The 21,620-nt window shown below is 42.9% G+C and overlaps 1 protein-coding gene across 1 annotated transcript in view; it reads right to left on the bottom strand.

The window, feature by feature from the left end:
* Window positions 1-19,190, bottom strand: part of NOP58 (NOP58 ribonucleoprotein) — a 36,150-nt gene extending 16,960 nt beyond the window's left edge. The window contains exons 1-5 of the mRNA XM_011974477.1: window positions 18,920-19,190; window positions 11,239-11,315; window positions 9,067-9,119; window positions 4,224-4,345; window positions 2,064-2,200 (exon numbers count right to left, since the gene is read on the bottom strand). Coding sequence (XP_011829867.1) covers window positions 2,064-2,200; window positions 4,224-4,345; window positions 9,067-9,119; window positions 11,239-11,315; window positions 18,920-18,964 — 434 coding nt within the window. The 5' untranslated portion in view covers window positions 18,965-19,190. The remainder of the gene's footprint in view (window positions 1-2,063; window positions 2,201-4,223; window positions 4,346-9,066; window positions 9,120-11,238; window positions 11,316-18,919) is intronic.
* Between the last annotated feature and the right edge of the window lie 2,430 nt (window positions 19,191-21,620).

Below are 21,620 nucleotides of genomic sequence, written 5' to 3' on the forward strand. Positions count from 1 at the left end.
TGTAGGGGCTGCTCTGTGCATTATAGGACCTTTAGCAGTATCCCTAACTTTTATCCACTAGATGTTCGTGGCAGACCCCACCCCACCTCCAATTGTGACAACCAAAAATGTCTATGGACATTGGCAAACGCCCACTGAGGGGACATCTGATTGCCCTCGATAGAGAACCACTGCTATACACAATGCAGATTTACCCAAGTTTGGATTTGTGACTCAGTTTCACCATTTGTTCTCTCTTAGAAATGCTTATTACAAAGCTCTCCCTGACCTTTGTGCATTTTCGCTCTTAACTAACTTAGCAGCTTCAACCCTTTCAATCTATGCCCACCTTTTAATTTTAAAATAGACTTTTTTTTTAATAGACCTTTTTTAATTGTAGTTTTTTTTTTTTAAGACGGAGTCTTGCTCTGTCACCCAGGCTGGAGTGCAGTGGCGCGATCTCGGCTCACCGCAAGCTCCACCTCCTGGGTTCATGCCATTCTCCTGCCTTGGCCTCCTGAGTAGCTGGGACTATAGGCACCCGCCACCGCGCCCAGTTAATTATTTGTATTTTTAGTAGAGACGGGGTTTCACCATGGTCTCGATCTCCTAACCTCATGATCCGCCCAGCTCGGCCTCCCAAAGTGCTGGGATTACAAGCGTGAGCCACTGCACCTGGCCTGCAGTGTTTCTTTAATATGAACTTAAGATGTCTTTTGAACTGTGGTAATAATTTTATTAGGATTACTATTTGATAGTACTGATTACAAAATTGCATAGGTTTTGAGCAACTACCTACCATTACTTTCTTCACAACCCTGTTAACTGTAGTGCAATTCCAGAGTATTATGCTTTTCATGAACAGATATATCGCAACATAACAATAATGCCTATTCTAAGGGACTTCTAATTAAATATGATAGGGTTAAGATGCAATTAAAAATGGGACATGGCTGGGCATGGTGGCTCACACCTGTAGCAGCAGCACTTTGGGAGGCTGAGGCAGGTGGATCACTTGAGCCTAGCAGTTCCAGCCTGGGCAGCATGGCAAAACTCCGTCTCTACAAAAAGTTAAAAAACCAGCGACGGATGGTGGCACGCACCTGTAGTCCCAGCTACTTGGGAGGCTGAGGTGGCACTGTTTGATCCCAGGATGTCAAGGCTGCAGCGAGGCAAGATCGCACCACTGCACCCTAGCCTGAACAACACAGTGAGACCCTGCCTCCAAAAAAAAAAAAAAAAAAAAGAGGCCAGTTGTGGTGGCTGAAGCCTATAATCCCAGTGCTTTGGAAGGTTGAGGCGGGTGGATCATTTGAGGTCAGGAGTTCAAGATCAGCCAGGCCAACAAGGTGAAAGCCCGTCTCTACTAAAAATACAAAAATTAGCTGGGTGGTAGTGTTGCACGCTTGTAATCCTAGCTACTCGGAAGCTGAGGCAAGAAAATCACTTGAGCCTGGGAGGCAGGGGCTGCAGTAAGCTGAGATCACGCCACTACACTCCAATCTGGGTGACAGAGTAAGACTCTGTCTCAAAAAAAACAAAACAAAACAAAAAGAGACACATGAGGTCTTGCTATGTTGTCCCAGGCTAGTCTCAAACTCCTGGTCTCCCAGAGTTGGGATTACAGGGGTGAGCCACTGCACCTAGTCCTCTTTGCCTCATTAAATATCACAGTAAAACAATCAAAACACAAATACACACCTACCCCATAAGACCATAGCAGATGACAGAATTTGGGGAAATATTAAGTAGATGGAGGAGTGGCATGACTTAGCAGAGATAAAAGAAGGAAAGTCCAAGAAATAGGGGATCCAAGATCAGAGGAGTAGAGAATTCCTTTGATGAGGTTTTGAGGTTTTAAGAATCCAGACAATGGAGCCAGACTGCCTGGGTTCAAACCCTGGCTTTAACACTTACTAGCTGTACTGACCTTGGGCATCAGTTTCATCTATAAATGAGGATATTACTATAATCATAAGGTTCTGATGAGGTTCAAATGAACATTTGTAATATTCTTAGAACAACGCTATGTTAAGTGCTTATCAAATAAAAGTAAGTTGACTTTATTTTCCAGTAATTCTCACCTGTGAGCCAATCCAAGACACATAGCTGCCATTTCACGTGGTTCTACCCCAGGGATTAATCCATCCATTTGTGAACGAATTCCTCTCATAAGTTCATTAACAACAGGACTATGGATACAACTGAGATTCAGCTTTTCCTACGAGAACAAGAACATCTATATTAAATAAAGAAAAGGAAGACTTACCTGTAGTTATTATTATTATTTTTTGAGACAGTGTATCGCTCTGTCACCCAGGCTGGAGTGCAGTGGCGCAATCTTGGCTCACCACAACCTCCACCTTCTGGGTTCAAGTGATTCTCCTATGTCAGCTTCCCGAGTAGCTGGGATTATTACAAGAATGAACCACCATGCCCAGCTAATTTTGTATTTTTAGTAGAGACAGGGTTTCACCATGTTGGCCAGGCTGGTCCTGACCTCAAGTGATCCGCCTGCTTCAGCTTCCCAAAGTGCTGGGATTACAGTAATGAGCCACCGTGCCCAGCGTGAAATTATTTCTTAAATATTAAAGTGGCACTGACTTAAATATATGCATTTCTCAGCTGGACAAGAAGTATAATTTCTAGTGTGTTTGTAGATTACTTGAGTGTATCATTGGTGGAAGTAAAAACTGATACAAGCTTCCAGAAGGCAGCTTGGTTATGTAAGATAAAAGCTATAAAAAGATTAATATAATTTGACCAAGTAGTTGGTTTAAGGGAATCTTTTACTACCTGTTACTTAACTTTCTTTTTAAATTACAGGTTATGCTGGGCGCAGTGGCTCACGCCTGTAATCCCAGCACTTTGGGAGGCTGAGGTAGGCGGATCACAAGGTCAACAGATCAAGACCATCTTGGCCAACATGGTGAAACCCTGTCTCTACTAAAAATACAAAAATTAGCTGGGCATGGTGGCAGGTGCCTATAGTCCCAGCTACTCGGGAGGCTGAGGCAGGAGAATCTCTTGAACCCAGGAGGCGGAGCTTGCAGTGAGCTGAGATCCGGCCACTGCACTCCAGCCTGGGAGATAGAGCGAGACTCCGTCTCAAAAAAAAAAAAAAAAAATTACAGGTTGGACATGGTGGCTCATACCTGTAATCCTAGCAATTTGGGAGGCCAGGGCATAGTGGCGGGTATCTGTAATCCCAGCTACTGGGAAGGCTAAGGCAGGGGAATCCCCTGAACCCAGGAGGCAGAGGTTGCAGTGAGCTGAGATTGTGCCACTGCATTCCAGCTAGGGCGACAGAGCGAGACTCTGTCTCAAATAAATAAAATAAAACAATCAGCCGGCATGGTGGCACGTGCCTGTAGTCCCAGCTACTGAAGAGGGAGGATTGCTTGAGAACGGGAGGTCAAGTCTGCGGTGAGCTGTGAGACTGCGCCACTGCCTGCGCCCCAGCCCTGACTTTCGAACTGTTCTTTTTTTCTTTTTTTTTTTTTTGAGATGGAGTCTTGCTGTTGCCCAGGCGGGAGTGCAGCAGCGTGATCTCGGCTGACTGCAAGCTCTGCCTCCTGGGTTCATGCCATTCTCCTGCCTCAGCCTCCCAAGTAGCTGGGACTACAGGCGCCTGCCACCATGCCCAGCTACTTTTTTGTATTTTTAGTAGAGATGGGGTTTCACCGTGTTAGCCAGGATGGTCTCGATCTCCTGATTTCGTGATCCTCCTACCTCGGCCTCCCAAAGTGCTGGGATTACAGGTGTGAGCCAATGCGACCGGCCCAAATTGTTCTGCTTTCTGCATTTGGGAGGCTATTTTCCTAGTCTTTCTATCCACTCTCACATTTTATTTCATCTTCAGCAATACACCCCTACTAAAGTTTTCTAATAAACACATTTCTAAAAAATATAAGGACCTCATTTTTGTTGAAAAAAGAAAAATGTGGCTAGACAAAAATATGGCATAATATACATAGAATGTTAACATTATATATGGGTAGCAGATTTGTTAAAGACAATTTTTATCATTTTTTGTTCTTCTATATCTTCTACAACAAATAGGTATTGCTTATTTGCTTGGTTCAGCAGATATTAGGGGAAATCCATTATCATGCAGCTTAGAGAAAAGAGAAAAAAAAGTATTAAGAACTTATGATAAGCAACTTATTACAAAGGCTAGGCTTTGTAGTTGGTATGCTGTGAGATCTGACTAGCAGGCATGACCAAAAAAATCATTACTTTACCTTTATGACCCCTCCTAGTTTAGCATCAGCTACTGCCAGCGGTTCATGGGCTTCTTTTACTATTTTCTTCAGAACTTTCTTCAGCTGCTTATTGATTTTGCCCTCCATCAGAGCTGTGAATGCTTTTCAGGAAAAAGAAAAACAAAAGCATTAACTCTCAAATTTTTAACTTTGAGACCTTGTCCTATTTGACATTTAAAAAAATAAAATAGACCTTTCAAAGGGCTTGAATTTAATGTTACTTCTGAAATGAAACGATACATGTTTTATAAGTTACAAATTTCACAATTTCATTTGATCTTCCCACCCTCATTTTTGCTACAGAGTCAGGGGTAAAATCAGGTACAGAGTTTCTTCCCTCTCACAAGAATCTTCTCATGAACTCAAGAGAGAATCATGAAATCTTAGAAACAATCTTTTTGGGAAGACAAAATAGATTCACTTTCCTTTGTCATTTCAAATAGACCGTCCTGAAACACCCTAAAATCACATCAAAACTAGTAAAAATGAGTGTAATCATTTTCAAAATTCTGCCACAACATAAGCGTGTTTGAGTGAAAGCCTTACCTTTGCTGTATCTCTGCTTGTACACCTCCAGCAATGTAAAACTTTGTAGCAAAGGCTACCTATTCTATTTTGAGACCGCTAGTATTTCTGGGAAGTTCTAAATCAGCTACTTTATAATACTCATCCTTCCTTAGACCTTTATTCCCATTTTCTGGACCCACATGAACTAATACCTCTTCGGATATTTATCTGACATTTGACTGAGATAAAAGTATGCTTGGGTTACCCAGGCATGGTGGCATGTACCACCAGCCTGGCCAACATGACGAAACCCTCTCTTTACTAAAAATACAAAAATTAGCTGGCCCTGGTGGCTCATGCCTGTAATCCTAGTTATTCGGGAGGCTGAGGTAGAAGAATCACTTGAACCCAGGAGGTGGAGGTTGCAGTGATATCGTGACATTGCACTCCAGCCTGGGAGACAAGAGCAAAACTCCATCTCAAAAAAAGAAAAAAAAAAGAAAAATGCTTGGAAGGAAGGAAGGAAGTCAACAATTTCCAAGGTAAGGCACTTTGCACTTAATAAATAAGGTCTTGCTCTTCCCTCCAGATTGTATATCCATTTGAATTATGATCAAATGGATAATCCCAGCACTTTGGGAGGCTAAGGTGAGCAGATCACGACGTCAGGAGATGAGACCATCCTAGGCAACATGGTGAAACCCCGTCTCTACTACTAAAAATACAAAAATTAGGTGGGCATGGTGGCATGCACCTGTAATCCCAGCTACACGGGAGGCAGAGATTGCAGTGAGCTGGGATTGCACCACTGCACTCCAGCCAAGGATCAGTCTCAAAAAAAAAAAAAAGACTTGCAAGTTGAAAACACAATCAAGAATAAAAATAAACCATTTCATGTAAATAGCATATATGAATGTCTGAAACCAATACAACTTCAATGTCATACCCCAACAGACCCAATTTCTTTCTTTCTTTTTTTTTTTTAGATGGAGTCTCGCTCTGCCACCCAGGCTGGAGTACAGTGGTGCGATCTCAGCTCACTGCAACTCCGCCTCCCAGGTTCATGTCATTCTGCTTCAGCCTCCCGAGTAGCTGGGACTACAGGCACCCACCACCACGCCTGGCTACGTTTTTGTATTTTTTTTTTCTTTTTTTTTTTTTTAGTAGAGACGGGGTTTCACTGTTAGCCAGGACGGTCTCGATCTCCTGACCTCGTGATCCACCCGCCTCGGCCTCCCAAAGTGCTGGGATTACAGGAGTGAGCCACCGCGCCCGGCCCAGACCCTATTTCTTTATTTAAAAAAAAAAAACAAAACTGATGGCCAGGAATACTTGCTCGTGCTTGTAATCCCAGCACTTTGGGAGGCCAAGGCAGGTGGATCACCTGAGGTCAGGAGTTCGAGACCAGCCTGGCCAACAGGCGAAACCCCGTCTCTACTGAAAAATATAAAAATTAGCTGGATATGGTGGTACCACCTGTAATCCCTGCTACTTAGGAGGCTGAACCCAGCCTCCTGGGAGAATTGCTTGATCTTAGGAGGTGGAGACTGCAGTAAGCCAAGATCGTGCTACTGCACTCCAGCCTGGGTGACATAAAGAACAAGACTCTGTCTCCAAAAAGAAAAATTTGAGAGGGAGTCTCGCTATACTGCCAAGGCTGATCTCAAATTCCTGCCCATCTTAGCCCCTCAAAATGTTGGGATTACAGGCGTTAGCCACTGCGCCTGGTCTCATCAAACTCTAAGGCTATGAGGTTTAAAATGTACACTGTGACATTAACAGTCATTTAGTTGTAGTTCTGTCATGTCAAAACTGCCTCGTAACAGGCAGTGAGAAGTGAACTCTCAAAAAAGGATTCTGCTCTCTTAATTAGCTGATGTTCATTTAACTTTCTGGTGAAAACAGATAGGAAAAGGCACTGTAAATGTTTCTATGACAGCACTCCTGGCAAAATTCACTATTTTCATTCATTTTCCCCAAAGTATTTATTTATAAACCTTATATAGGAATTTGACAGTACAGAACAGTCTCTGCCCTCATGGAGCTTAGACTGGGAGGGGAGGAGGGAGTCTGACTTTAAATTCTCAACTACTATGGCATTTTGTCCATTTACTGTACATTACTTAATTTTACGTTATTTTTCAGACAGAGTCTCGCTCTGTTGCCCAGGCTGGAGGGCAGTGGCGTAATCTTGGCTCACTGCTACCTCCGCCTCCTGGGTTCAAGTGATTCTCCTGCCTCAGCATCCCAAGTAGCTGAGACTATAGGTGTTTGCCACCACACCTAGCTAATTTTTGTAATTTTAGTAGAGACGAGGTTTCACCATGTTGGCCAGGCTGATCTCGAACTCCTGACCTCAGGTGATCCGCCTGTCTCGGCCTCCCAAAGTGCTGGGATTACAGGCGTGAGCCACTGTGCCTAGCCTTATTGTACATTACTTTAAATAATACAAAGAAGCTAGGTAAAGGAATCTAGAAATACTGCTCAAATTTCAAGTTTTATTATCTGTAACATAGAGGTGATGGTTATCTTCCTCACAGGATTCAAGAATTAAATAACAATTATGAAATCATAAACATAAATTTGACAATCAGTATGTGTTCAATATATTAGGTATTAATAGTAAAAACCTGCTTGTTTGGGCAAAAGCTTGGCTTGTCCATTTAATACAGTTTAATAAGGACTGGCCAGAAATATCCCAAGCAGATTAAAGATCATATGCAAAAAAGAATTCAGAAGACACTCCTTGAGATCAGGACTGCAGCACACTACATCTCCACTAGGAACTGTTCATATCCCAGTGTGTGTCAACAACACCCCCTAGAGTTGGAATGCAGGTAACACAATCTTGCTTGGAATTTTACCAAATTTTTACCCATACTTACAAGCTGTGATGAACACGCTATCTTTTAAAAAATTCTCCCAGTTAATATTACCACAGTTGTTCTTTATGGCTGTATATAACTCTAATTACTGAAGGGTTGGTGAAGCTGAAGAACTACGTTTATAAAACAAAGAAACTGGCCCTATGGGTCTTCCTTCAGTTTACCCCTCTGCCAAGGTTAGGGTGGTCTGTTATGTTCCAGAATGTTTAGTTGGATTCCCAATTTTCGAACAAAAACTGTACCTTTCTCCTGTGGTTATTTAACACAACTTTTTGCATCTGTCATATTCTTGCCCAGCTTTAAGCCATATTCTTCCTCACAGTCCTTCATTTTCAAACTACACTGCCAAAGAGTTGGCTGATTTGTGATACAGAATTTAGGCAGTTGAAAATTCAATGATTTGGGCTTTATATCTGCTCTTCCTGTTTTCCCCAACACTTAAAAAAACAAAACTGTAAGACCTACCGCAGTCAATTATAGTAAATAAACCCTACCACTCTGTTGTCCCATGATGAAATCTAGTTGAAGAGTATGAGTCATCCATTCTTCTAAATCTTTTAAAAATAACACCTCTGGGTCAGGCACGGTGGCTCACGCCTATAATCCCAGCACTTTGGGAGGCCGAGACGGGCGGATCACAAGGTCAGGAGATCGAGACCATCCTGGCTAACACGGTGAAACCCCGTCTCTACTAAAAGTACAAAAAACTAGCCGGGCGAGGTGGCGGGCGCCTGTAGTCCCAGCTACTCGGGAGGCTGAGGCAGGAGAATGGCGTAAACCCAGGAGGCAGAGCTTGTAGTGAGCCGAGTTCGCGCCACTGCACTCCAGCCTGGGCGACAGAGCAAAGACTCCGTCTCAAAAAAAAAAAAAAAAAAAAAAAAAAAAAAAAAAAAAAAAAAAAAAAAAAAAAAAAAAAAAAAAAAAACACCTCTGTCAGTTTCCGGATAAATCTGAATATTGATATGCTTTTTTTGAACTAAAAATCTATAAGCCAAGAAGAGCTTTTTAAATTATTTTTTCAACTGTGAATCCTGGCTGCTCTCAAGATTACAACTCTACCCTTGATTTAAAATGAGGAGAGAGCTGTGTACTTGACCACATTACCTTGGTCCCTTGTAGAACACCTTTTACTGAATTGTGCTTCAGCATTATGTTGCTGGTTTCCACAGGGAGATCAACTTAACCACTTCTCACCTCTCCTCACACATGGGGAAAATCAGCCCTACGGTGAAAAAAGCTAACTCAATGTTGTCTCAGTGGTAGTGACGAATGAGTCAGATCACTTAAATTCAGTTCCAGTAAGAATGCATCATTGACAACATTGAATAAGGTTAACACAGGCAACTGAAGCAAACAACCTTTTAACAAGAAAAGCAAGCGGCTAAGACTTAATTTTTTCAAAAAAGCAACCTTCTAGTTTTTTACTTTACCTGCTAATGCTTCTGCTGTATCCTGAAATTTCTCAAAATGTTTTAGCTTTACTCTAGAATTAAAAAAAAGAGAGAGAAGCATGTTATTGGGGGTGGGGGACAGTGCATTGATTCAAAAGCCACATAACTTGGAAAGAAGTGCTTGACTGTTTCCAAAGCACACACCAATAAAACATGCCTATCATTGTGTGTCAGGGTGTGAAGTTAGATATTCTTCATAAAATTACTAGTTTTTCTAAATGTTAGACTAGTAATGCTTGGATTATTAAAAGAAAGTTGTAGGCTTTGAAAGAAACTTTGGCCAACTGTAAAGATGTTGAAGCTTTAATACAAACTCCTGTTGCATAAAGCCGTACAGAGATGACTTTATTATACAGCATAGAACTGACTCAAGAAAAAGTATGTGGGTCCCTTTTAAGAATCTCATGATATTCATTTGTCTATCCTGTACAAATGCCATTAAAAAAATAACTTATTGTCAGATCTCATTCTTGTTACATCCTACCCTTTATGTTTTTGAGACAGGGACTCCCTTCACTGTCACCCAGGCTGGAATACAATGGTGCAATCACAGCTCACCGCAGCCCTGACTTCCCGGGCTCAAAGGATCTTCCAGCCTCAGTCTCCCAAGTAGCTAGGACTATAGTGTGCACCACCACGCCCGGTTAATTTTTGTTTTTGGTAGAGTTCCCTATGTTGCCCAGGCTGGTCTTGAACTCCTGGGCTCAACTGATTCACCTGCCTTGGCCTCCCAAAATGCTGGAATTACAGGAGTGAGCCATCACGCCCGGCCTCAGGGCAGTATTTTATGCAGAAAGAAACATATAGTTGATTCATTGTTGTCTCAGTGGTAGTGACGAATATTGAGTCAGATCACTTAAGATTCAGTTCCAACAAGAATACATCATTGACAACAACGAATCAGATTAACCCAACAAAGCATATAACCCTTTAAGAAGGAAAACTAGTCTTCTATTTGCCTAAAACACAGTATCATCTTTTTTTTTTTTTTTTCTTTTTTTTGAGACAGGGTCTCACTCTGCCGCCCAGACTGGAGTGCAGTGGCGCAATTTTGGCTCACTGCAACTTCCACCTCCCAGGCTCAAGGGATTTTCCTGCCTCAGCTTCCTCCGAGTACTTGGGATTACAGGCATGCGCCACCATGCCTGGCTAATTTTGTATTTTTAGGAGAGATGGGATTTCACCATGTTGGCCAGGCTGGTCTCGAGCTCCTGACCTCAAATGATCCACCCACCTTGGCCTCCCAAAGCACTAGGATTACAGATGTGAGCCACCGCGCCCAGCAACAGTGTCATCTTAAGCAAGGTTTTCTTACCTCGTAAAGGAACATGCTAGTGTGGTCCCTTAAATACACATAAAAATACGAAGATTTAGGCCGGATGCGGTGGCTCATGCCTGTAATCCCAGCACTTTGGGAGACCAAGGCTGGCAGATCACCTGAGGTCAGGAGTTTGAGACCTGCCTGACCAACATGGCAAAACTCTGTCTCTACTAAAAACACAAAAATTAGCTGGGCGTGGTGGTGAGCACCTGTAATCCCAACTACCTGGTGGGCTGAGGCAGAAGAATAGCTTGAACCCAGGAGGCAGAGGTTGCAGCGAGCAGAGATCGCGCCACTGCACTCCAGCCTGGGAGACAGAGCAAGACTGTCTCAAAAAACAAACAAACAAACAAAAAAACAAAGATTTAAGATCTACACCAAGAATGAATCTTCCATGAAATTGTGATGAAGGAAAAAGAAGTTCATGCTAGTTTTGCTGTTGCACCTCAAAAAGCGGGTTACAACCCCTGTGTGTGGTAAGTGTTTAGTTAAGATAGAAAAGGTATTACATTTGTGTGTGGAAGACATGAAGACAAATGTGTTCCTGACAGCAATCACATTTGGTACTATCTGAGGTTTAAAGTAACCACTGGGTTTTCTGGAACATAATCCCTGGGGTAAGGGAGGGACTACTGCCTCTAAATTAATTGAGATGGCCTATACTCCAAGTAAAATATTTGCAATAATTAGGTTCATACCAAAATTATTCCTGAAACAGATTTCAAAACAGAAAACTACGAATGTAACATTATATAAATCAGGAAAAAATGTAAAAAATAAAACAAGCTCTAAATGTTAACTGCTAAATTACTGATTTCAAGATTACTTACATTTTGTTTGCTTTCTCTGGAGTTTCAAATTCTTTCCATAAACTATCAACCTCTTGAAGTTTCTTCTCATTTAGAACCTATAATAAAATGTTTAGTTTTCTTTAAATGGTACAGGTTAGGCATACACAGCTGCGTTCTTCAAGTACAATTTTACATGTAAAATGAGGGTGCTAGAAGCTATTTCTTTCACTAAGACAATGAACTAGTTTTCCTACCATGTATATATTTTTGGTCAAATTACTAGTTCGAATTGCCCATTTAACAGCTGAATGGAATTCAGATCTAGTCCAGTCAGATGTAGTACAGTGGCTATTCACAGTCTAGGATCTACCTGGCCTCAAGTGATATCCCTGCCCCAGCCTTGGACCATAGCTGGAGCTACAGGTCCTGGGGGGTAGGGCAGGGAACCTACCTTTCTTTTTATTTTTTTGAGATGGAGTCTCACTCTGTAGCCCAGACTGGACTGCAGTGGAGCAATCCTGGCTCACTGCAACCTTCACCTCCTAGGTTCATGAGATTTTAGGACCTCAGCCTCCTGAGTAGCTGGGATTATAGCCGTGCACCACTGCACCTGGTTGAGAACCTTTCTTTTAAAAGAGCCATTAATCCCTTTACAATAAAGTACTGTAATAATTAAAAACTTTTATTTGTGCCAGGTGCGGTGGCTCACACCTGTAACCCCAGCACTTTGGGAGGCGGAGGCAGGCAGATCACCTGAGGTCATGAGTCCGAGACCAGCCTGACGAACACGGAGAAACCCCGTCTCTACAAAAAAAGAAAATACAAAATTAGCTGGGCGTGCTGGCACATGCCTGTAATCCTAGCTACTCGGGAGGCTGAGGGAGGGGAACTGCTTGAACCCAGAGGCGGAGGTTGCAGTGAGCCGAGATTGTATGACTGCACTCCAGCCTGGACAACAAGAGCAAAAAACTCCATCTCAAACAAACAAACAAAAAAAACCTTTTATTGCCTACTTTCAATAGATATTCATAATTTACTGCTATGATCATCCTAAATGAAAGTATTATGGATTTCTCTAAAACTATCACCAATTGTGAGACACATCTAGATGTGTGAAATTTTTTTAAATGTAGGGTAATCAACAAAATACTCATCAACATTCAGGTATATATTCTCCAAGACTTTGAATGTCTGTGCAATGCATGTTCATGCATACTTTTAGGAATCACATTAAATGTTTTTTTTTTTTTTGAGGTGGGGTCTAGCTCTGTCACCCAGACTGGAGTGTAGTGGTGCAATCTTGGGTCACTGCAACCCCGCCTCCTGGGATCAAGCGATTCTCCTGCCTCAGCCTCCCGAATAGCTGGGATTACAGGCGTGCACCACAACACCCAACTAGTTTTTGTATTTTTAGTAGAGACTATGTTTCGCCAAGTTGGCCAGGCTGGTCTTGAGTTACCGACATCAGACGATCCACCTACCTCAGCTTCCCAAAGAGCTGGGATTACAGGCGTGAGCCACCACACCCAGCCCCCTCATATTGTTCTGAAACAAGACCTAGACATTTAATTTTACCTGTTAATATTTCAGTTTGTATCTATAAAATATAAAGACTTGTTTTAAAGCTACTATTATTGTAACAACAATGCTAAAGATTGCGATGGTAATAGTTGCATACTATTTCTACTTAGAAATGGGAATTATTCTATCTTAACTTAAAATGATAAAACTTAAAATGGATTTTTGTATACATATTTATCATTACCCTGGCTGAAAAGAAATGATTAAAAATTTGAGACAAATAAAAAAATTTTGAGACAAATGTAAAACAGAAAATGTAGCAATATCTCTGAGTTTCTTATTTAGATTGTCTTTATTAGCAATGTTTTCTTCAAGATGTTGTTGCACAGTTGGGAACACAGTGGTTTTGTCATAGTAATGGTTTTGGCTGTCATAACATAGTCTTTGAAAACCTTTGTGTGCTCATGAATTGCCCTGATTTTATTACATCTCCTTTGTTATTTTAACTTCAGTTTAAGAATGGTGATGGTGGCCGGGCGCGGTGGCTCAAACCTGTAATCCCAGCACTTTGGGAGGCCGAGACGGGCGGATCACGAGGTCAGGAGATAGAGACCATCCTGGCTAACCCGGTGAAACCCGTCTCTACTAAAAAAATACAAAAAACTAGCCAGGCGAGGTGGCGGGCGCCTGTAGTCCCAGCTACTCAGGAGGCTGAGGCAGGAGAATGCCGTAAACCCGGGAGGCGGAGCTTGCAGTGAGCTGAGATCCGGTCACTGCACTCCAGCCTGGGCGACAGAGCGAGACTCTGTCTCAAAAAAAAAAAAAAAAAAAAAAGAATGGTGATGGTATCTTTTATTTTATTTATTTATTTATTTATTTATTGAGACAGAGTCTCCCTCTGTTGCCCAAGCTGGAGTGCAGTGGCAGGATCTCAGCTCACTGCAAGGTCTGCCTATTTATTTATTTATTTATTGAGACAGAGTCTCCCTCTGTTGCCCAAGCTGGAGTGCAGTGGCAGGATCTCAGCTCACTGCAAGGTCTGCCTCCCGGGTTCACGTCATTCTCCTGCCTCAGCCTCCCGAGTAGCTGGGACTACAGGCGCCCACACCACGCCTGGCTAATTTTTTGTATTTTTAGTAGAGACGGGGTTTCACCGTGTTAGCCAGGATGGTCTCTATCTCCTGACCTCGTGATCCACCCGCCTTGGCCTCCCAAAGTGCTGGGATTACAGGCATGAGCCACCGCACCAGGCCAACAGTATCTTTTAAATATGGCAATTTTGTTACCCAAATGTTATCTTCAAATATACTTGCTTTTCAGCTGGAAAAAATGTGAATTTTACTCATGAGTCATATCCCCTAGTTGATACATATCCTCTTAAAAATAGTGAACTTCAGTTACGGTTAGCTGCATTCTCTGAACAATTTCAAAAAATTTTAATCAATGTTTTCAGTATAGTCATGAGGCTTGGTGAGATGTCTTTGGATTCTAAAGCTTCATGATATATAAAGGTAGAACTATTAGTTTATTAATTGTTAATACCAACTCTAGGCTTTGTCGTTGTTTACTGCTTTGTGTGACTAAGTTTTTCTAGTTTGGGTTATTTTTACCAACATATCTAATTCAACCATGTGTGATTAAATTTATACATCAGAACAAATCCCTAAAATCATCTTGTCACACTCATCTAAGTTTTATACAACTTGCAATTTTGTTTCTTTTACTGAAAATACATAAGCAGACTAGAATTGCGTGTTAATGTGTAGATGTGCTATATTATGGACTTGATAAATAATGCTTATTAGCAAGGTATAGTTTTATATTTACTAGCTGTGTTGTTTTTCCAGAGACAGGGTCTCGCTTTGTTGTCCAGGCTGCAGTGCAGTGGTGTGGTCCTATGTCACTGCAGCCTCAAACTCCTGGCCTCAAGCGATTCTTCTGCCTCAGCCTCCCAAGTAGCTAGGACTAAAGGCGCACACTGCCACACCTAGCTATTTTAAAAATATTTTTGTAGAGACAGGGGCTTGCTTTATTGCCCAGGCTGATCTCTAACTTCTGGACTCAAGTGATCCTCTTGCCTTGGTTTTTCAAAGTGCTGGGAGTACAGGCAGGAACCATGGTGCCCAACCCAGCTGGTTTTTAAATAAAAATATATCCATAATATCTGTGCATACTATATTTCACCAAATTTAATATGCTATTCTTTTTTTTGAGACAGAGTCTTGCTCTGTTGGCTAGGCTGGAGCACAGTGGCATGATCTCGGCTCACGACAACCTCCACTTCCCTGGTTCAAGCAATTCTCCTGCCTCAGCCTCTCAAGTAGCTGGGATTACAGGCACACGCTGCCATGCCTGGCTAACTTATTTATTTATTTATTTTGTATTTGAGTAGAGACAGGGTTTCACCCTGTTGCCCAGGCTGGTCTCCAACTCCTGAGGTCTGGCAATCTTCCCGCCTCAGCCTCCCAAAGTGCTGGGATTACAGGCGTGAGCCACTGCACCCGGCTTATGCTATTCTTTTACACTCCCAATTGACCTGTCATCAATTTTAAGACATCCCAATTTTAGGGATGTTAAATATGGGGGTTGTGCATTTCAGGATTAATCCCATCCTATCCAATACTTTGGCAGTTGACACAGAATATTGGTGAGGCTGTATGGAATTAATAATTTTAATCACTTTTTTTTTTGGAGACAGTGTCTTGCCCTGTCACCCAGGCTGGAGTGCAGAGGCGCAGTCTTCTCACCACAACCTCCACCTCCCTGGTTCAAGCGATTCTCCCGCCTCAGCTGGGACTACAGATGTGTGCCACCATGCCTGGCTAATTTTTGTATTTTTAGTAGAGACGGGGTTTCACTATGTTGGCCAGGCTGGTCTCAAACTCCTGATCTCATGATCTGCCCACCTCAGCCTTCCAAAGTATTGGGATTACAGGTATGAGCCACCATGCACAGCTCCTAATTTTCACTTTTAATTGATTGCTTGAGACTTTGTGTGGTTTTCGTTTTGTTTCATTTTTTTTTTGAGATGAGGTCTCACTCTATTGCCCAGGCTAAAGTGCAGAGGCCCAATCACGGCTCACTGCAGCCATGATCTCCCTCCCACCTCAGCCTCCTGCAGTAGCTGGCACTACAGGCAAGCACCACTGTGCCCAGCTAATTTTTTTCCCACCATGTTGCCCAGGCTGCAGTGCAGTCTCTTGCCTCACCTCCCAAAGTGTTAGGGTGACAGGCATGAGCCACTGCACCCAACCTCTATATTTGTAAATACATGATGCTAACTTTTACTTCCCCAGACAATATGAGCAAGTAATGTTTTATGAAACTTGTTTGAATACAGGATAAAACTGATAATTACTTTAAAATGTGCACGGCTCAAAAAGAAACAAATCCATACACGCAACAAGAGTGAAAAAGCTCTTGGGTTAGCTTCAGAAGCACTAGGCTAAGTGAAAAAAGCCACACACAAAAGACTAAAATACTACTCCATTTACATGAAACTTTCAGAAAAAATTATGCAAAGAAAGCTGATCAGTGGTTGTCTAGAGCAGGACTAACTTGAAAATGGGCATAACTTTTTGCAACAAAGTGTACTATAAAACTGGACTGCAACTAAAACCTACAGGCGAGTTATACAGTATGTAAAGTACCCCTAATAAAGTTAGAAAAAATATATTGCTCAGTGCCTAGGTTTTATACAGACATTTGGTATATAAACCAAAAATCTTTCTCCAAACCTTGAGAAAACGAAGTGACACAAAATGCTATGCTACACAGCTACACTGTACAATATAACCATTAAAATTCAAATAAGTTAAAATGCACTGCCTCAGTCCTATCAGTTATATCTCATGTGAAATAGTTATATGTACTAATGGCTACCACATGAGGAGCAACCGAAGAAAGTCTGGTATGAGCAAGACTAACATCGTATGCTGTGTGCCACGTGACACAAGGACACAGGTGTAATTTTTTTTTTTTTTTTTTGATATGGAGTCTTGCCTTGTCGCCCAGGCTGCAGTGCAGTGGTGCGACCTCAGCTCACTGCAACCTCTGCCTCCCAGGTTCAACTGATTCTCCTGCCTCATCCTTCTGAGTAGCTGGGATTACAGGTGTGAGCCACTGCACTCGGCCACAGGTTGAATTTTTATAATATCCTAGAATTAATCACAAAAGTTGCTTTACACAATGTCTTTATATTAATATATATACATATATATAACCCTGTTAATGAACAATAAAGTTTTGAAGTGCTTTCCTTTCTAATCGCTCTAAATACAGAAGTGGGCAGAACACTGTACCTCATGCCTGTAATCCCAGCACCTTGAGGCCAGGAGTTTGAGACCAGCCTAGGCAACATAGGGAGACTCTGTCTCTAAAAAAAAAAAAAAAAAATTTTAGGCGGACCATTGATAAGCCAATTCCTTCCTACCATGGGAGACAACCAGTGCACTGCGCAGTTGCTCCTCTTAACATCCGGTTCAGGACAGCATATTGTATCAATTAACCGTGAACGGTGAAATTCGTCGACAGACACTGACAGACCACATTAGCTAAGAGAATTTGGAGCTATGCAGAACTCTACATGAGATTTTAGATAAGATTCCAAAAAGCTGGAGAAAAGTAAAATTGATATGTTTCGTAGCTCTAAAGGGGACTAAGTAACTTAAAATCCTTAAAACTACTAACACTGCAATTACAGATAACTCCAATTAAGGTAAAAACAAGCAAAACTGCCTTTTCGGTTTTAATGATTTTATTGGTTTTCTTAAAAATAAGTATTTGACGTATCAAATGCAAACTGCGTATTTTCAAATGTCAGAAGTGAAATATGGAGAACTCCGCACCCATCTAGACCTTCTGCATCCACACCACAAATGGTTTTTTTTGGTTCACAGCTAAAATTGTATTGCATTTATTTTTATCTAGCGTTTTTTGCTTTCTACCAACACATATATACGTAGAATATACATAAAACTTTATTTTTCATTGCTATATTCGCAGAGCTCAAAAGAGTGCACGGCACAAAAGGCACTCAATCTCACTTATTCTTACTGACATCTCAACAGCATCTTGCGATACGAATGTCTTACCGTTCAACCATTTCAGTGCTGACGAACTTGTCAAACTCTCCCCATGAAAACAACCAAATCTCAAATTGACATCACCAGCCCAGATTGTTTCCCCTAAGCTTCGAATTTGAAATACTGAACTGCCCGATCTACACAACTGCATTATCAGGTCTAATAAACATTGCAAGCTTTGCACAGCCCAAACCGGAAATCTTTCGTCCTTCCCCCGCAAGAAACTTTCTTAACATCTTATTTAAACCAAAACTCCAAATTCAATCTATCAGCCAATCCTTTCTGTTCTACCTTCAAAATTTCTATCGATATTTGTTTATCTCCATACCAGGCAATTTCATCTTGTCTAAATGAATGCAAAAGTATTCTTGCCGCCTTTCTCACCTCCTCGAGTCTAATCTCCACATAGCAGAGTAACCGTATTAAGACCAATTAGCAGGTCATTCCTTTGCTTAAATCCTTTCGATCGGCAGAGCACGGAGGCTCACGCCTGTAATCCCAGCACTTTGGAGGCCGAGGCAGTTGGATCACTTGAGGTCAGGAGTTCAAGACCAGCCTGGCCAACATGGTGAAACCCTGTCTCTACTAAAAGACAAACAAACAAACAAACAAACAAAGCAACTAGTCAGGCGTGGTGGTGGATGCCTGTAATCCCAGCTACTCGGGAGGCTAAGGCAGGAGAATGGCTTGAACCCGGGAGACGGAGGTTGCTGTGAGCCAAGATTGCGCCACTGCACTCCAGCATGGGCAACAAGAGCGAAACTCCATCTCAAAAAACAAAACAACAACAACAAAAACCTTTCGATCATTCCTCAAAACATCTAGAAGAAAATCCGAATTTCCTATAACTATACTGTTAAATTCTAACACGCCTCCTGCCCACCTCTTCAACGGAGGAAATAAAATCCTTTAACGCAGAACGGGTCTCCCCAAACGGCGGGGCCACGTGTTACCCGTAATAGGGCTCTCAGATGTAAAGGCCTTCTCCCTCCTCCCAGAGCCCGGGCCATAACAGGCACCCACGCTACCCTGAGTAGTTCTGTGCTTAAGTCTTTCCCTCTCCTCGTCTGTCCAGCACCCGCCTTCCCCCTTTAATGGCTCGCTCTCCCACCTACCTTAAAGATGGCGTAGCCCACAGATGTTTCAAACAGCACCAACATGGTGAGGCCGGGTCAGGGCGCCGCACGGCCCACCACGAGCTGTGGACTCAGTTCAAAAACACCGACTACACGGTCCCAAAAAGTCCCCTAAGCCGCGGCGGGCAAAGCACAAACGTGCTAGCCGTCCCGCAGAGAATCAGAACACGTTCCCTAAGCCCTCCACGCTGTACTGGGACTAGGACGCAAGAACGCGCTTCTCCTTCTCTAAGGATTCTGGGATAGCGACGTCACTTCCGACAGAAGACTGCCGCAGAGATTGCCGTCACTTCCAGAATGTTCCCGCCACACTGGGCTGGGTCGGGAGGAGAAAGTTTGTATCGTGGGATCTAAGGACTGAACGGAGCCTTTGCGCCTTTTTTTCTTTTTTCTTTTCTTTTTGAGACGGAGTCTCGCTGTGTTGCACAGGCTGGAGTGCAGTGGTGTGATCTCGGCTTACTGCACCCTCCGCCTCCCGGGTTCAAGCAATTTTCCTGCCTCAGCCTCTGGAGTAGCTGCGACTAGAGTCACGCACCACCATGCCCAGCTAATTTTTGTATTTTTAGTAGAGACAGGGTTTCAGCATGTTGGCCAGAATAGTCTCGATCTCTTGACCTCCTAATACGCCCACCTCGCCTCCCAAAGTGCTGGAATTACAAGTGTGACCCACCGCTCCCAGCCTTTTTTTTTTTTTTTCTGTTTTGAGACAGCCTTGCTGTCGCCCAAGCTGGAGTGCAGTGCCACCATCACGACTCACTGCAACCTCCAACTCCCAGGCTCAAGCGGTCCTCTCACCTCAACCTCTCGAGCAGCTGGGACTACAGGCCTGTGCCACCACACCCAGCTAATTTTTTGTAGAGACAGGGTTTCGCTATGTTGCCCAGTTTGGTCTCGGACTCGACCTAAAGCGATCCTCCCACCTCGGCCTCCCAAAGTGCTGGGTTGCAGGCATGAGCCACCCCCAGAGATTTAAAGGGGAAAAATTTCACATTATTATTTTGTTAACCCTCTATGAATTATATGTTTACTTTGAGAGAAGCGTGGAGCTGTCTCGGTGCCTGTCTGTCTCAGGCATCTAGAATTTGAAATGCCAGCTACTGCCCTTAGACTTTATCTCCTTTCAAGCCCTTCCTTGAGGCGAAGGCCTCAGAATGACACCATTACTGTCACTATATTTGTGAGCATTCCTGGCCATTCTGTCTGGCCAAATTAATTATTAGCACAGTTTTCTCTCAATGTTCTCCCATGTTTGCTGCATTTGTTAAAATGACCCAAGGGTGTGAATTTAGACTTTTTTCTTGGTTTTTTTTTTTTTTTTTTTTTGAGATGGAGTTTCACTCTTGCTGCCCAGGCTGGAGTGCAATGGCACGATCTCGCTTCACTGTAACCTCCGCCTCCCGGGTTCAAGCAATTCTCCTGCCTCAGCCTCCTGAGTAGTTGGGATTACAGGTATGCGCCACCTTGCCTGGCTAATTTTGTATTTTTAGTAGAGATAGGGTTTCTCGAGGTTAGTCAGGCTGGTCTCAAACTCCCGACCTCAGGTGATCCGCCCGCCTTGGCCTCCTGAAGTGCTGGGATTATGGGCATGAGCCACCGTGCGTGGCTGAATTTAAACTGTCTTCTTGGCATAGTGTTACTTGCTTTTCTGGAGGCTTTTCAGTCTCAGGGACTGGGATTAAATACCCCAGTTATTTCACAAGTCTGTCTTCCAGCAGGAGTAAAATTTCCTCACTCACTTCCCAGGCCCTATATGCAGATTGCTCCTAATCATTAAATTGCAACCTGCTTGGAGAATTGCTTGAACCCGGGAGGTGGAGGGTGCAGTGAGCCAAGGTGGCACCACTGCACTCCAGCCTAGGTGACACAGCCAGAGTCCGTCTACAAAAACAAAGAGTTGCAACCTGCTCAAGATTGTGGAACATTAAATAGGTAGCAACTCTGCAACCTGAGATCAAGAGGAAAGAAAATCCTGGGTTGAATAACAGAAAGTCACAGGACAGAGGAATCTAGGGTGAATTTTTTTTTTTTTTTTTTTGAGACAGAGTCTCACTCTGTCGCTCAGGCTGGAGCGCGGTGTCGCGATCTCAGCTCACTGAAGCCTCCGCCTCTTGGGCTCAAGCGATTCTCCTGCTTCAGCCTCCCCAGTAGCGGGGATTACAGGCACACACCACTGTGCCCGGCTAATTTTTGTATTTTTAGTAGAGATGGGGTGTCCCCATGTTGACCAGGCTGGTCTTGAACACTTGACCTCCGGTGATCCGCCTGCCTCAGCCCCCCAAAGTGCTTGCTGGGATTACAGGCGTGAGCTACCATGCCCGGCCTAGGGTGAATTCAAGAGCATAATTGGCCGAGTGCATGGTTCACACCTACTATGATCCTGCCATTGCATTCCAGCCTGGACTACTAAACAAGACCCTATCTCAAAAAAAAAAAAAAAAAAAAAAAAAGCAGCATGGTTGATTGTAGTTATAGCTATAATCCAGTGTGGTCAGGGAGACAAGAGAGATGAAAATTACCTAATTGGGAGAGGGGTATGTGTCAGTGGATGAGATAGAAACACCATGTCTGTTTATAGTGTTATTTAACAGCACAGTATTTTTCTGTCTAGTCTCCTTAGCAGAAGTGACATCTGCTAGAGAATTGAGTATACTTTACATGTATTTGTGTCTGTATAGGATGT

The sequence above is a fragment of the Mandrillus leucophaeus genome, unplaced genomic scaffold (assembly GCF_000951045.1).
Source record: "Mandrillus leucophaeus isolate KB7577 unplaced genomic scaffold, Mleu.le_1.0 Scaffold146, whole genome shotgun sequence".
Taxonomy (NCBI): Eukaryota; Metazoa; Chordata; class Mammalia; order Primates; family Cercopithecidae; genus Mandrillus; species Mandrillus leucophaeus.